At 40.4% G+C, this 16,846-nt stretch overlaps 1 protein-coding gene across 1 annotated transcript; it reads right to left on the reverse strand.

Annotated features, from left to right (window-relative positions):
- Positions 1 to 685: 685 nt before the first annotated feature.
- Positions 686 to 9,377, reverse strand: LOC109927414. Its single transcript, XM_048597333.1, has 3 exons — positions 8,721 to 9,377; positions 5,174 to 5,226; positions 686 to 950 (listed from the first exon to the last, which is right to left on the reverse strand). The coding sequence occupies exons 1-3, from the start codon at positions 9,177 to 9,179 to the stop codon at positions 848 to 850; spliced, it is 615 nt and encodes a 204-aa protein (XP_048453290.1). The 5' UTR covers positions 9,180 to 9,377; the 3' UTR covers positions 686 to 847.
- Positions 9,378 to 16,846: the final 7,469 nt, after the last annotated feature.

Genomic DNA, 16,846 nt, shown 5'->3' on the forward strand with positions numbered 1-16,846 from the left:
GGTTTCAGTTCTGTTACAAGTTAGTCTTTGCTCAAATGTCCTAGGAAATTACTGCACTCTAGTATCGTATAAACTGTAGCTTCTGAGAGAAATTAAAAAGTCACCAATAAGTCATCATGCACCCCAGGAACAGGAAGATTTTGTATTTCATCACATGGATTAGCTCAATTGAAGTTCAAATGCAAATAATTCTGTTGTAACGTGTATTTCATTAATCCGAATTGGTTGTTACGCGATTGATGAATAGTGGACAGTGTTTAGATAACGTGAACTTTCCACTGTACAGTATAGCGATTTTCTGCAGCGATATCCCTATAACGCGTTTTTCTATAGCGTGAACTCACACAAGAACGCAACTATTACGTTATAGGAGAACTACCTGTAAACATGAAGGTATATTTAGTCCTTACATTTAACTCTTTACCAGTAGTTATTACCTCATTTTGAATCGAATAATCTCAGCAATTTCAGCTGGCAACAGAAAATATGCCCCGATACGTGAAATACCTATTTTTTAAATGTATTTTTTTACTGCTGTTTGGTTCCACATACAAAATAGGGCAACATTTTCTCAGCATCTGCGTCCAGCCTTTAGTGATTGTCAGAAAATCCACTAATCTGTTGAAATTCCAGCTTCCAAAAAATAGTAATTGATAGTCAGCAATTGGTTATATCTGAGAGTGTGTGAGTATTCCTTAAATAAATCATTTTATTCTTTTAAAAATCTATATACAAAGCAATTATATTATATTACATTAGGCATTGCATTAAAGTAATTCCTTTTCACTTTGGTAACGTGTATGGATTCTGAAAATGGATGAGATTTCATAGATATTTTAACTCGCGGTTAACTGTATTCTTTTACAATACTGGCCATTAATTCCTCTTCAAAGTAATCATAGAGAATTGGAGTTGAGTTTTGAGATGTGTTCTTTCCATTGATGTGGAATCTGAAAGACAAAAGAGAGATCTCATTTCCTCAATGTGTTTCTGGATGGCCAGCAGAGGGCATTTTTAAGCGATTCAGTTTCAGGAAGTGAAGAAAGTGGATCAGAGATAGTAGGAACTGCAGATGCTGGAAAATCTGAGATAACAAGGTGTAGGTGGAATTCTGGATGCCACTAAGTCCAGGATTTTTGGTTGGAGAGGAATCGAGGATGCTAGAGCTTTAGGAAATTTGAGGTGGGGCTTCAGGTTTGAGGGGCTAGGAGTACCAACTTGGATGGATGCAAAGGGGACCCTGAAAAAAAGTTTACACTCACCTTTCCTTCCCATCTTTTACCTCAGGTTGGAAAGTCACAGGCTGGCTACTGTCTGCCCCTGCCTACCATATTATGGTAGCGGAGGTGGAACTATGGCCTTTTGTAGCCTGGAACTGGCAACCTAAGATTCTCAACAGGCTTAAGGGTGATTGGGCCAGCTGTTATCCTATCCCCCCACCATAATTTGGGGGAACAGTTCAGGGTGGGTGTGTTGCTGGTGGATAAACTACCGATTTGATTTAAAGTGCCACCCTACCTTCAAATATGCCAATGGGAAGCTGAAAAACATCCCCATCAATTTGCGTTGAATGCGACTCTTCTTCAGAAAGGAAGAAAGGTCATATTTGACAAAAAAACTCGAGTCCTCTCTCTGCAGATGCTGCCAAACCTGCTGAGTTTTTTAAGCACTTTTTATTTGGTTTAAAATGAAGATCATAGAATCCCTACAGTGTGGAAACAGGCCCTTTGGCCCAACAAGTCCACACCAACCCTCACAGCATCCCACCCAGACCCATCCCCCAATAACCCACCTACTCTACACAACCCTGAACACTACGGGCAATTTAGCATGGCCAATTCACCTAACCTGCACATCTTTGGACTGTGGGAGGAAACCGGAGTACCTGGAGGAAACCCACACAGACACGGGGAGAACATGTAAACTCCACACAGACAGTCACCGGAGGTTGGAATCAAACCCGGGTCCCTGGCGCTGTGAGCCAGCAGTGCTAACCACTGAGCCACCGTGCCGTCCAATGACGCCTTAAATGGGCCAACATTTAATTTATTGTCCAACTCCCTCGTGGGTAGGTTACACACCTCGCAAATTTGGTAGCCATAGTTCTCATAACCCCAGAGAACTAGGATTGGGGACTGGGGATTCATGTTTGAATTTCAAAACTCCAGGCTGATATTCTTAGGGGTGTGAGATTGAATCCCACCCAGATGAAATTTTGATTGAGTAAAATAAAATCTGAAATAAAAATGCTCGCAGAATGGCAATCGTGTAACAATGTTGATTATCGTAAAAATACATCCGGCTCACTAATGCCCGATAGGAAAGGAAATCTGCCTCCCTTACATGGCTTGGCTGACAACTGTCTCCAGATCCACAGCAATGTAGATGATATTTAATTGTCCTCTAGGAATTAAGGATGGGCAATAAATGCTGCAATAGACAGTGGCAGCTACATCCCATGAATGAATAAATTAAAAATAAAATTCTTGGGGTGTAGGAACACCCACAGTGCTGTTAGAGAGTTCCAGGATTTGGACTCAGTTGTAGTTAAGTAACAGTGATATAGTTTCAATTCAATATGGTATAGTTATACTGAACAGCTTGGCTGTAAGGAAGGGCTCATTCTGGGGTAGAGCTCTTCAGAACTATGGCAAGAATGTGATCAGGGAAACTCTTCAGTACCAGTTGTTTCCTGTGCCGTGCAGGTGAGGAAATTATAGATGCATTAACTACAAATTTTCCAAACCTGTTTAAGTTCAGGAACTATACATTTTGGTTGAAATAGTGCACTCTTATTTAAGAAGAAAGGAAGGAAATATAACAGGTAAATACAGAGCTGTCAATTTTACATCAATTGTGTTACTGCATCAATTACTAGAGGTAGAACGGATGAGTGTTTGGTTAGGATTTTAGTTGATCAAAGATAGTCAACAGGATTTGTGAAGAATAGGTCTGACTAACTTAATTTCTGAGGAGGTTACACTGAGAGTTAGGCAAGTGTCTCTCAATGAAGGAGTTTGTTAATTTTCTACATTGGAGACTTTAAGAATATGTATGATTGCAGGACTTGGGAGTAATCTTGTAAATTGGCCTAATGATTGGATGGGAGCTAGGAGTCTGAAAACAGAAATAAAACCTCATTCTGATTGAGATGAAAATGTAGTGTTTGCCAAGTATAGGGGCCTCAACATTTTACCACATAGACGCATTAATGTCCATGGCACAGAAGGGGCCCTTGCGTTCATTCTGTTCAACCAAGATCTGACTCAGAACAAAGAACAGTATAGCACAGGAACCAGGCCCTTCAGCCCAACAAAACTGAACTGACACATGATGCCTTTCTAAAAACCTTTTACCTCTATGCTATCTGTATCCCTCTATTCCTTGCCTGTTCATGTATCTGTCAAGATGGCTCTTAAACATTGCTGTTGCTATTGACTACACAGATTTATTTTTTAGCATTTGGCCTATAGTCCTGGGGTCTATGGCAACACAAGCTTAAATACTGTTTAACTGTTATGACACAGTGACCAGGCTCCCACCGCCTTCTGGGTGAAAAATATTCTCCTCAGCTCTTCTCCTTAAAGTCCCTTCCTATCCACTCTGTCTATGCCCCTCATAATATTTTATGCTTCTGTCAGGGCCCCTTTTGTCATTTGCTGCTGTGGGGAAAGCAATCCCAGCCTATCCAACCTTTCCACATAGCTCAGATCGTCCTGCCCAGGAAGCATTCTAACAAACTCAGCAGGTCTGGCAGCATCTATGGAGGGAAAGATACAGAGTTAATCTTTCAAGCACAAAATAACTCTTCTTCAGTTCTGAAGAATCATACCAGACTTGAAATGTTGTGTCTGTTTCTCTCCCCACAAAATCTGCCAGACTCGCTGAATTGCTCCAGCATTCTCTGTGTTTGCTTCAGATTTCCAGTATCTGTAGTATTTCATCTTTATTCCAGTGTCCAAGTAAATCTCCCCTGCAGTGTCTCTAGTGCAATCATATTCTTCCTGCAATGTGATGACCAGAATTGCATGTAGACCACATCAAATATACTACCTTCATCAATGCTCCCAATTACCTTCTCAAAATTTTTGGTCAAATTTGTCAAACACCAACTTCCCTTAACAAATCCATGCTGATTACTCTCCAAGTGCAATATATTTTATTCCTCAGAATTTTTTCCAATAATGGCCCCACTGCAAAGATTAAACTGACCGGATTATAAATTTCTGGTTGAGCTGTTGCTCCTTTCTTTGGTAACAGGACCACATTACCAGTCCTCTGGTACCTCATCTATGGCCAGAGAAGCTTTGAAAATTTCTGCCAGGGTCCCTGATATCCTCTTCCTTGATTCCCTCGACAGCTTGGGATGCATCGCATCTCGTCCTGCCGATTTATCTACTTTTAAAGTCACAAAACCTACCACTACCTCGTCTTTCTATGTTAATTTCTTCTAATATTTCACAGTCCACCATTCTAATGTCTACCCTGCATTGTCATTTCCATTGTGAAGATTGACACAAATTAGTCATTGTTCCAATGATGCAAGTGTCTCTATGTGAGTAATGTTACTTTGTGAAGCACCTCACAAAACATGCAATCTTATTTTAATTGCGAAATATACAAACTTTCACATGTTAGATTTCCCTTTGGGAATTGCTACTTTCAGCTTATTATTCAGTATTGTATTAATACAGCATAATCCACTATTAGAGATTTAACACAATTCAAATCACAAGAAGATACAGAAGTGTATCCTATCTTTATGTGAAGTGATTTCCATCTCCTGCTGGTAACTGTTTGCTGTATCTTGAAAAATTACTGAAAAAACAGCTAAATTTCAGCCAATGTGTTAAAGGTCTGGTAATTAGTTTATTTGCAGTTCTGTAGCATTAACTGCAGCCAAGCAGACAACGATCTCAAGGTTTTTTTTCCCTGAAGTGACTTTTAAAAAAATGTTTGTATCTTGAGATCTGTGGTGCTAAAATATTCTTTTAATGGTCATTATTGTACTTACTATTAATAGTGATGGTTAATGATGTACTTGTTCTTACCACTGACTAAGATAATCAATTTGAAGAGAACCCTATGGATAAGAGACTATTGAATAAGAAGATAGTTAATGTTCCAAGATCCCACACAAGTGTAATAAACAGGCTGTTCAACTAGGGCTTACCTGTTGGCCAAGTTGTTATTTTCTAGGTCTTGTGTGCTTATCGTAACTAAATCCTGGAATATTAAAGAAAAATTGAATATAAATCTGATGAAGCTTCTAAGAGTCCATTTGATTCACACAACAATAACTTACATTTACATATCTCCTTTAACATAGCAAAAGCATCCCAATATGATTCAAAGAGACATAAAGATAAAATGAACACTAAGCCTAAGGAGGAAGAGTGAACCAAGATTTGATCAAAGTTGTGAGTTTTAAGTCGCATCTTAAGGGAGGAGAGGGAGGAATCGTTTTGGTCAGGCTAAAGCCCTTTTTGCCTTTTGGATGTAAAAGATTGTTTGATGCCAGTTGAAAAAAAGCAGTGAAATTTCCTAGATTCTGGGCAACATTCCTTTCTTAACCAGCATCATTAATATGGGTTTCCACTTCCATTTTCAGTTCCTCATTTATTCTATTCCTGAGATTGTTCTGAACACGAATTGGCTGCTGTTTGCCTACAGTGACTACATTTCAGTTACCACATTAATTTAGCATCTTTAGAAATTCCCAGGAGCATTCACAAACAAAATGTGACACCATATTGGGACAGAAGACTAAAAGCTTACTCAAAGTTTGTTGGTTTTAAGGACTATCTTGAAGAAGGAGAAGGGGACTGCATAGTGAGGGAAGCTGTGTCCCTAGTCACTGCTTTTCAGGCCTGCGTTCTTTGTTGTCTGGATCTGAGCTGCTGCTTTCAGTCTTTTTGCATTGAGGTTCCAATTATTATTTAAATACTCATTTGGCGAATACGCAAAGTAACTGTAATGAGGATGGAGATTAAGCATAGTACACAATAAGTGGTATATTAATGTTTATTCATTAATTCATTCATGTTTGAGTCAGAGAGTCATACAGCATGGAAACAGATCCTTCGGTCCAACTCGTCCATGCTGACCTGGTATCCTAAACTGAACTAGACCCATTTGCCTGCTTTTGGCCCATATCCCTCTAAACCTTTCCACCTTGGCTCACGTCTACTACTGCTTCACCTTCAGCTGTTTTCTTGGCAGTTTTTCATCAGTACTAGTTTCGCATTTTCTTCCACTTCCAGCAGCAGGATGAGGAGGCAAGCCCTAGAGTCTGCCTTCACTGGAACTTGAATCAAAACTGTGCAGTTGGTGCTATTCTGTACCACACACCAGCCAGCTGAGCTGTGAACTCCATTATGTATGTGTTACTAATAAGGGCCCTGAACCTGTGCACCTCTCACCAAACACAGAATTGGTGCAGCGAAGCTGGTTAGAAATAAATTGGACGCAAGGACCGTGCATGTTGCCACAGCACTAATGAAAGCAGCACTTCTGATCACGTGCACTGAACTCTATGGGAGCTTTGTGTGGGGGGTAACCCAATCTCTGTGATAACTGTAGTGCCCTGTCATGCTGCTGTTGGTATTCCAAGGGGAAGAACTGACTTCCTTTAGTGTGAAGATGCTTTATATCCCTAGTGTTGGATTGAATGTTATTCAAGGAACTTCTGACTTTTTGTTCACTGGCTGTGTCATAATGGAAGCAAACTGTAGATTGGAGTGAAGCACACAAAATTGCCCCCATTGGCTTTCTTTGCAAAGCATAGCCTTTGCAATCACCAAGTTAACATAGTAACACCTCCGTCTGTACAATCCAGTATGGGTTACCAGTGAGTGCCGATCATACACTAATTGGGCCTAAACAGCCTGCTATCCCTCCAACAAAATACAGGATAGTGGAGAATTCCTAGCATGATCCATTGTACTCTTTGTCCAGAGGAAGAAGTGGAGCTCAATACAGAAGGCTATCAAAAACATCGATAAGGCAATGACAGAAAAAGGCCTTCTCATTGTTTAGAAGCACTGATGTTGAAGTGTGAATGATTGAGGAGGTGCATGATGATCCTGTATCAGGGGAGCCCAGCTTACTTCTCACTGCCATCAACTCAATGTAAATCCCCACAGTAAACAGCAGGAACCCCTATCCCTTTGGTTAATGCCAGTACCTAACAACCTGCCTGAACCATTTTGAAAAAAAAAATCGATTAGAATTTGTCGAGTCCACCTCCCTCTCCGTACTGCCAAAATTGCTACAGAAACGGTGAAGAAACTCGGCAGTTCTGTGGGATGAAAGCAGAGTTAACGTTTCGAGTCCAGTCAGAACTGTTAGCAGCTAGAAAAAAAAGTGGCATTTACGCTGAAGACGAAATTGCGGGGGAGGGGAGAGTGAGGTGAGCGGACAAGTGGAGATGGAGCCCAGAGGGAAATATAAAAGGTGTGGGTAAACAAGGAGATTATGGATAGCAGGCTAGGACCATCCTTCCATCATCACATTGGGCAGGGCTTAAAACAGTTTGAACTTTCCATTCCTCGCTCCATTTTTATCTTTGTTGCCAGCAGCAACAGTTGAGGTGTGAGGTTGTAGTTTGCTTTCTGACCCTTCCCTCAATACCATTCTCTGGGTGGATGGTTTAAAAAATCCCCACCTGAGTGGGGAAGGTATGAAGAGAGACATCCCCTATCCCAGTTCTGAGGAAAGGTCACTGGACCCGAAACGTTAACTCTGATTTCTCTTCACAGACGCTGCCAGACCTGCTGAGCTTTTCCAGCAACTTCTGTTTTTGTTCCTGATTTACAGTATCCACAGTTCTTTCGGTTTTTATTAAACCCTACCCTATATTGCGGCACGTTGTCCAACACAGCAAACTGAACAAATCATTTCAAAGAGGCAACATTTAAAAAAAAACACACACACACGAGGAAGGATTGCACAACAACTGTTTAAAACATGTTGTTGTTTGACCTAATCCTAACGAGGTAAATGAGTTACTGATGTTAAATCAGGAACAATGTTCATGGAGCAGTTATTTGCAGTAGCCGTGTTGGAGACTGCCTAACGTGTCCTTCAGTCCCGTTTATGGGTGAGCCGAGAATGAAATGTTCCAACAAAAACGAAATAGAAATTGCTGGAGGATCTCAGCAGAAGAAGGGTCACTGGACTCGAAATGTTAGCTCTGTTTTACTCACTCCAACTGGACTCGAAATGTTAACTCTGTTTTACTCACTCCAACAGGTGCTACCAGACCTGCTGAGTTTCTCCAGCATTTTCTGTTTTTGTTTCACATTTCCAGCGTCCACAGTTCTGTTTTATTTCATGAAATCTTCCAGCCTGCTGTGCAAAGTGGAAACAAGTCAAAACAGTTCCTCCGGAGCATTCCTCGCATTTTAAGCAGAGAATTTGACTTTGAGTTTAGTCAAAGACATTAATGTAGCTATTTGAATATATTCCCGATTATTATAAACAATTAAATAATTAATGCCCGGTTAGTTGTTTTATTTTCCTTGAAATAAAGTCCCCTATGAACGCAGCTTTAATTAAACATACTCCTGCTAACACGGGTCCTTTTATGAATGGTTACAGTGGAGTCACTGGGTTTACTGTTTTAAATATTAGAAAAAGGACGAATTCGGTTGTGATTTTTCTACAAGGCATTCTGCTTGTTTTTCTTATAGATTAGAAAAAGCAGAATGAGCACTCACGTGTGTTGGACGGGGCTGGGTGTCCACTTTGGAGGAGCTGAGAGCTGCAGTTGTGTCCCTCCAGTCACTGGGCCGCCTCGGGAAGGGTTCAGTGCTGGAGCTCAGCAGCGACTCCCACTGGCGGCCAGCCGTAGCGGCGTTCTCAGCCTGGCCAAGCCGGACAGAGAGGCAGCTGTCAGTGCTGGCTTCCTCCTCTTCCTCCTCCTGTCTCTCTGCGGAGAGCCAGCATTCGGCTAGCGCCCTGTCCAGTTCTTGCTCGATGCTGCTTCCTTCCTCGGCTGCAGATCGCAAGCTCTGCCCTTTGCGCTGCCTCTCATCCCTGCTCCCGGGGCGATGCTCTCTCTGCTGCCCTTTGCCCTCTTGCCCTGGCAGCTGACTGCCTCCTCCCTCTGTGCCCTCCCTGATGGGGTCCGAGGCTGCCACTGAAACCCTTCTCCATTTACTGCCGCCGCCACCCATCCTGTCCTCTTCCCTCAGCGTGGCACTTGTATTTCTGCACCAGCACAGAATTCCTCTCCGGCAGGTCACTCCCCACTTCGCTGGCTGCAAAGCCCCAGTACCCCTCCCTTGGATGTAACTTCTTAAATTGTTTTCTTCTTCCCGCTTGAGTGGATAAGCATTTGGACGCGGCAGCAAAGCGTCAGCCCCTGCTCACCGTGGGGATGATAATCCTCACCCTCCCCGGTTCGATGATAACATGTAATAAGCGCTGTTTGCTGGGTGTTTGGGCACTCCCATTGCCCAGCAGCTTTCGAAGAGGCGTGTGACCTCTGCACAGCTAGCAGTGAATTTAGGATCAAAGTCAGCGGTACAGATGAAGACGCCGACCACTTCATGTTGGATGGGATGGGAAACGCATGGATGGCTTTGACATTGTCATCTGTGCTTGACTCTGACTGCTGTAACTCTGCACCCGCAGCATGTCTGTTCTGCAAACGTGTGGATGTCCTTGTTATGGTGGGCCAGTTCAAAGAATCCCTACAGCCCATCAAGTCCACACAGACCTTCCAAACAGCATCCTATCCAGATCCACCCTGCACCTAATCCCTGTATCTACCATGGCCAATCTACCTAACCTGCACATCTTTGGACTGTGGGAGGAAACCAGAACACCTGGAGGAAAGCCACACAGACACAGGGAGATTGTGCATACTCCTCACAGACAGTCGCCAGAGGGTGGAATCAAACCCAGGACCCTAGTGCTGTGAGGCAGCAGTGCGAACCACTGAGCCACAGTGCTGCCCCTAAGTGCTTTAAAGGATAACTATTTGAACATGTTCTGCTTTGTCCCCTCCATGGATAATGACATAATCAAGCAGGCTAAATGACCTCAACGCACATGAAAAGACTAAAGAAATCATCTTCTGGAATGAACTAGGTGCCTAACTTAGTCAAAAAGCACTCTGTAGTATGAAAACAATGGTCATGTATAAGAAAAGCTGTAAGATATTGTCTTTGCTCTATTGGTGATAGCTGAACATTAGCTCTGGTGCATGCCAAGCTTTGTGCAGACTGTGAAATCTTGAAATGAAGCTGATCGATTTTGGATTGCAAGAAGTCACTATGTGATTTGAATAAAAACCTAACTGACTGCATTGAGGTTGTACATAGGTGAAATTTGCCTTTTTTTAATTGTGTTGTGCAATGAGTAGATTTGATAGCCACAGTGATGAGTAAATTCGCTCAATGATACCATCAACTTCATTTCTACTTCTGTGACACCTCAGCACAGACTGTAAATCGTGGCCATCTCTAATTTTGTGGTAACAGTTGACACTGATGTCTCAATGTGAGAAGCATGATAATATCCCTTAATCTCCCCAAAGTTTGGTAAATAAAGCAAGATTTAGTAAATAAGTAAATAAGTAAAAAAAAAAGTAAATAAAGCCTCTATCATCAATCACATTAATGTGTGCTCCAGTAGGGTCTTCAAGTGTAAAGCCAATCTATTGGAAAACATTTAGCCCTACAAGGTCTTTAACTATGTTGAATACAAACCTTTCTAGGCCGTGTTTTTCTAATGTACTGGAACAGTGAGTGTACCCAAAAGCAAAATATTCAAGTCTTCGTAAGCTTAAAGATTGCCTGTTGCAGAGCTGAGGAAAAAAATTGCACAAAATAACAACAGGTAGAGTTTCCTACTCAAAATAGATACTTTTTCACCAATATCAATTCTTCCAGTCTTGACTAAAGATTTTGTAAAATGACCTGGCACATTACCATTAATAATGTTGTACACATTCTCCAGAAGAGACTCCTCCAGGTGTCAAACCTGTAAAGTCTTCTTTGCAAAATTATTTCTCTTTAAAGTTACACTTTTTTTGCTGGATATGTTATGAACTGATGGCAACCTCTACAATTTAGGCACAGTTTTTAATGTGGCTGACCAGAAAGGGACATTTGTTGACAAGATTAATGAGGTCTCTTTGTTGGAAATCCTTGCATTTGAGCTGCTGAGCAAGCTGTGCCCGCAACCCTGAGCCTGAGGGTGCATTTCTATATGACCTCTTTGAATCAAATATGGTAGATTTTAAATGGATTGCCAAAGTTGTTGCTTTTTCCAAGGTTAAGATATCATCCTCCATTAGGAATTCCATGTGGAATTGAAGTCTTCTTAGTTAATTGGTCACAGGGCATGGGTGAGACCACACCTCAAATACTGTTCACAATTTTAATCTTATTTAAGGGAGGATGTAAATGTATTGGAGGTGGTTCGAAAGAGGATTAATGTCAGGAATAAATAGGTTGTCTCATGAGGAAAGATTGAACAAGCTAAGCCTGTTTCTATGGAAGTTTAGAAGAGGAAGGGGTAACTTGACTGAAGAATATTAAGATACTGAATGGTCTTGACAAAGTAGATGTGGAAAGGATGTTTCCTCTCATGCGTCAGTCCACAACTAGGGACTACTGTTTTAAAATTATTCCCACACTTTCAGGACTGAGATGAGAATTTTTTTCTTTCAGACGGCTGTGCAACTTTGGAATCTCTGCCTCAGAAAACCGTGGAAACAGGTTCATTAAATATTTTTGAGGCAGAGTTAGGTAAATTATTGTTAAAGGAATTATGGCTTATCAGGAGTAGTTGGGAATGTAGAATTCGAAACACAATCAGAAAGCTATGACCTTATTGAATGGTGGAGGAGGGTCCACTCTGGCTCCTATTTTGTACGTTCATAATTAATTCATTGGTTAGTGTGTCAAATTTCCATGTAGAAGCCAATTGCTGAAACCTTGTCATATTTTATTGAATGGTTTCACCATTTCCCTGGCTATGTTGCTATTCTATATTATTCAATCATCACATTCTTCTTTGGCTGGAAGTATTGTTCAAGGGTATGTACCACTGTATCAAATCAGATGTGTCTTCTTGGAGTTGTTCAAATATTTGCTTTTAATCTGCTCCAAGACAATGTATGAGTGTTGCCTTCTTACAGATCACTACTACATCTAACTATTCATCCATGCAAGGAGGTCTTGAACCCTGAAATCCATCAACCCCTTGACATATATGGATCTTCCATACAAGAAAGGAAAAATGCAGGAGTTGGCAGATTCAACCTTTTCTCCGTCATTCTTATTACTACTTTTTTGTACATTTTATATCTTGGAACTCTGCAGAAACTTTATTTAGAGGGCCTTATGCAATACTTTCAGAAGTCTACTCTTTGCTTCTAACTCTAGCTCTCAGCTTTTTCTGGTGTTTCCATAGTTTTCCACAACAGGTTTAAACAGTCACACTCAGTGAACATTAAAAGTAAACATGGTCTCACAATCAAATCCAGAACAATTTAACACCTCACTCCCCAATCCAGTCAATAATATATATCCATCCCTTTACCTCCCAAAATATAATTATCATGCCAGTTTCATCTGCAGATAATTATTAAGGAAGTGAGCCTGAAATTTAAGTTTTCTGACCCAAATGAATAATGGTTCTATATTTTCCTTATCTCAACATGCTAATTTCAGTCAAGAAACCAGACATACAATTAATTTATATTTAAAGATTTGAAATTCAGGTGAAATTTCTGAGACAAGTCTAATGATTGTAAAATTTCCATTTCTAATTGCTCTGGCAGTAATGAAAAAGACAAGTTCATTTTGTATCAGTTGGGCTACGGCTAGGTTTTAATGCTTAACTGTTCAGTTCAGATGAAATACCTTTACTTAAATGATATTTCTTAGTCAGACTGAACTCATGTAGAGAATTATGATTGTTAAAATACCTCTTGTGGCATTACTTACTTGTTGGTTGACCCTGATGACTTCAGCATAAATCAAATTAGCACAGCATATATCACCAAGAGTTGGTGAGGCAGAGCAAAATGAAGTAGTAGTGGACAAATAAAGAAACAAGGCATTGATCTAGAGGAGAAGTGAATGGCAGAATAATGAACAACTACCACCTGAAACCAAAAAAGAAGTGTTCAGACAGACATATGCAGAGAAAAAGGGAGAAAATGCAGGCTGAGATGATGGTTTGAAATTGTTGAATTTGATGTTAAGTCCAGAAAGTGGCTAAGTGACTAGTTAAATGATAAGTGCTTTACCTCAAGCTTGTTTTGAGCTTCACTGTAAGATTGCAGTAAGCTAAAAACAGAGATATCACGTGACAGCAAGTTGGAGAATTAAACTAGCAAGCCATTGAAAGCGTGGGGTTGTTCTTCTGAATTGAATGGAATTTTGTTTACTCTATTTTACTTTAAAAATACAAATTGAATGTTGAATATGATTTACTTTCACTCACTTTTATTATATTTAAATAACCTACAGTGATAAAGTCTAATTGCATCACATTTTGTTGATATTATTTTATCATAGAATCGTTATTTCACAGAAGGAAGCCATTTGGCCCTTTGTATCCATGCTAACTTTTTTCAAGAACATCTCTGTTAGTTCCACTGCCCTATCTTTTCTCAGTAACCCTGCACAATTCTTTCTTTTCAGATGCTTATTGAATTCCCTTTTAAATTTGCCTCCACCACACTTTGGGAATTCCAGATCCAGATCCACTCATTGTCTAAAAATGTTTTTCCTCATGTCACTTTTGGCTGTTTTGTCAATCGTATTAAATCTGTATCTTCAGGTTCTCAGTTCTTCCAGAGAAACAGCTTCTTTTTATACACTGTGCTCAGAGCCCTCATGATTTTGAACATACCCCCTCCCCCATCAACCTCCTTTTAATAATTCTTCTCTAATCTGTTCTCATCATTGAGGTCTCATTGGCGAAAATCTTTTGTGCGCACTCTGTAAACCCATCTAATCCTTCCTAAAGTACAATGCACAAAAAAAAGGCAGAATATTTTAGTGGAGGCCAAGCTGAAGTCTTATCATCAGAAATTCTTTGCCTTTGTACTCTATGCCTTAAGGTAGATTTTACAAATTCCTGTTCCAAATGAAGACATTGGGAATCAGAGAATCCCTACACTGTGGAAGCAGGCCATTCAGCCTATCAAAGCTACACCAACCCTCCAAAATGCATCCCTCCTAGACCCACCCCACCCCCAAGCTATCGCTGTTACACTGCATGTCCCATGGCTAATCCACCTAGCCCGCTCATATTCAGACCATATGAGGAAAGCAGAGAAGACTCCACACAGCCACTCAAGGGTGGAATTGAACTCAGGTCCCATGGATTGTGAGGCAGCAGGTCTAATTGCTGAGCCACCATGCTGCCCCATGGACACAGAGTGGATAACAAAAATCTAGGCATGGATGCCAATACATCTGGCAAAGATTTTAATCCATTAAATTTAACTGAACTGTCTGAACATTGCCATATTTCCACCATGCCTCTAGCAGCATTCTATTAGCTGATTCTATCAGGGTAAATAGCATTCAGATTTATAACTGGAATAGCACTTATTTTAATGTGTAAAATGACGTTCTGAGTTTTGTCAAATACGGTTCAAAATAAATTTTACAATTGAAGTTTCATGTTTAGTTTTTAGCTGAGAGAGATAACTCAGAGATCTATAACAGACAGAAACTATTAATAGATGACTGATGATCTCTTGCCTGGTCCTAATTTAAATTTATTTCATTCTTTCCTAACAAAATACAGAGCAATTGGATTTTGAACATTTAGCAGCTTGTTGCCAATTTAAAATAGTGAACTTTTTAAGGAATAACAATTATCTTAGTCATCCATTCAAGTGTAGTGTAAAGACAGATGCTGCTTTTTGCTGGCTTTGATATCTATCACTTCCACCCCTAAACTACAAAATAATTGCAGGAAGCCAGTCTTGAGAGGTTATTTATGTGTGAGCGACATGTGCTTAATGGAAACTGCATTTTTCCTGTGCAATTGCTTTAGGCAGAATACAAGGAAGAACAAATATTTTTTTGAGAACCAGTGGGAATGAAATAGGGGGTTGGGTTATAGAGTCATTGTCATAGAAATGTACTGCATGGAAACAGACCATTAAGTCCAACTCTTTCCATGCTGACCAGATATCATAAATTAATCTAGTCTCATTTGCCAGCATTTGGCCCAAATCCCTCTAAACCCTTCCTATTCGTGTACCCCATCCAGATGCCTTTTAAATGTTGTAATTGTATCAGCCTTTACCACTTCCTCTGGCAGCTCATTCTATACATGCACCATCTTCTGTGTGAAAAAATTGCCCTTCAGGTCCCTTTTAAACCTTCTCCCTCTCACCTGAAACCTATGTCCTCTAGTTTTGGACTCCTCTACCCTGGGTAAAAGACCTTGGCTATTCATCCTGTCCATGCCGCTCATGATTTTATAAACCTCTATAACCTCAGCCTCTGACACTCCAGGGAAAATAGCCCCAGTCTATTCAGCCTCTCCCTATAGCTCAAAACCTCTAAACCTGGCAACATCCTGATAAATCTTTTCTGCACCCTTTCAAGTTCAAGGTTCTTGTTGATAAATTCAAATGTGTAAAAAAATTGAATGGTGGGATTAGCAGTTCTCACAATGTAGACTTCCAACTACTTAGACCATTTAATACAATAATATTCAGAGTCTGCTTTAATAATCCTGAAAACCATTTGCAAGTCATAAAACTTGAGGCACCAGGTGCCATGGGTTTCCACTGCTGAGTACTTTAAGAGTTTATACATCCAGGTCAATGCTAATGCTGTTATGTGGGGTAAGTTTTTTTTTCTGCCTTGATAAAAAGGAAACTGAAGTTTGTGATGGGGTCAGAGGGGAATGTTTCTGGGACATTTCAATTCCAACCTCAATGCCTACCTCACCACTGTTGAACCATAAAGAACGACTTCACTTTGAAATAAGCAAAATACTTGCAGTTGAAACAAGGTCAAATCCGACTTAGTGGGTAGACCAAAAATGTTATCATAGAGAGCGAATTCTGAATTTATGAATTTCCACTTAAGCCACGGAGTTTCATGAATGGGAAGTAGATATTTGGCATTGGAAGACCTACCTTGAGAAGTATGGGAGAGTTAACAAAAAATACTGGCGTCTCAACCAAGTTCTGTATAACGGCACAAAAACAGAAGTTGCTGGAAAAGCTCAGCAGGTCCGGCAGCATCTCTTAAGAAAAATCAGAGTTAACGTTTCACCGGACTCGAAGCGTTAACTCTGATTTTTCTTCACAGATGCTGCCAGACTCGCTGAGCTTTTCCAGCTATTTCTGTTTTCGTTCCTGATTCGCAGCATCCGCAATTCTTTCGGTTTTTATTTTGTATAACGGCAGATAGATAAGATTCAGAATAGATTCATAAGGTGCGCATCCTTCAGTACTATTAATAGACTTTGGCTAAGTCATGTCCGATATTCACTCAGGAAATTTGCAGTACCGTGAATGGATGAATTCCATTCAGTTAGAACTTGTAACAGGAAGTATCAAATACGCCAGTCCAAGTCCTAGGAATGTTGCACGTTAACAGCATAAGAAATCTACCAGTTTTCTAGCGACAACAAAGTTTGATTGTTAGTAAGCCATAGTATTAGTGAGCTCAACACCTATACTTCAGAATGGATCCGGTGAGCTAACAAATAGCTAATTAGAATTCATTTTCTGAAGAATTGCAATCAGTCTATACATATCTATAGTTATATATGAACTCACAAGCGTTTATACCCCTGCAACCATAATCAAAAATTATTGGGATTTGTTTGGAAATCACTTCTT

This window comes from Rhincodon typus, chromosome 5, assembly GCF_021869965.1.
Source record: "Rhincodon typus isolate 14 chromosome 5, sRhiTyp1.1, whole genome shotgun sequence".
Lineage (NCBI taxonomy): Eukaryota > Metazoa > Chordata > Chondrichthyes > Orectolobiformes > Rhincodontidae > Rhincodon > Rhincodon typus.

Excerpts from the sequence above, each read along its gene's own strand:
- LOC109927414 (XM_048597333.1), bottom strand. The coding sequence starts at position 9,179 with ATGGGTGGCGGCGGCAGTAAATGGAGAAGGGTTTCAGTGGCAGCCTCG. Across the intron at positions 5,227-8,720 it reads CCCAGCCCCGTCCAACACAC|GATTTAGTTACGATAAGCAC; the intron begins GTGAGTGCTCAT and ends TTAATATTCCAG. Across the intron at positions 951-5,173 it reads AATAACAACTTGGCCAACAG|ATTCCACATCAATGGAAAGA; the intron begins GTAAGCCCTAGT and ends TTTGTCTTTCAG.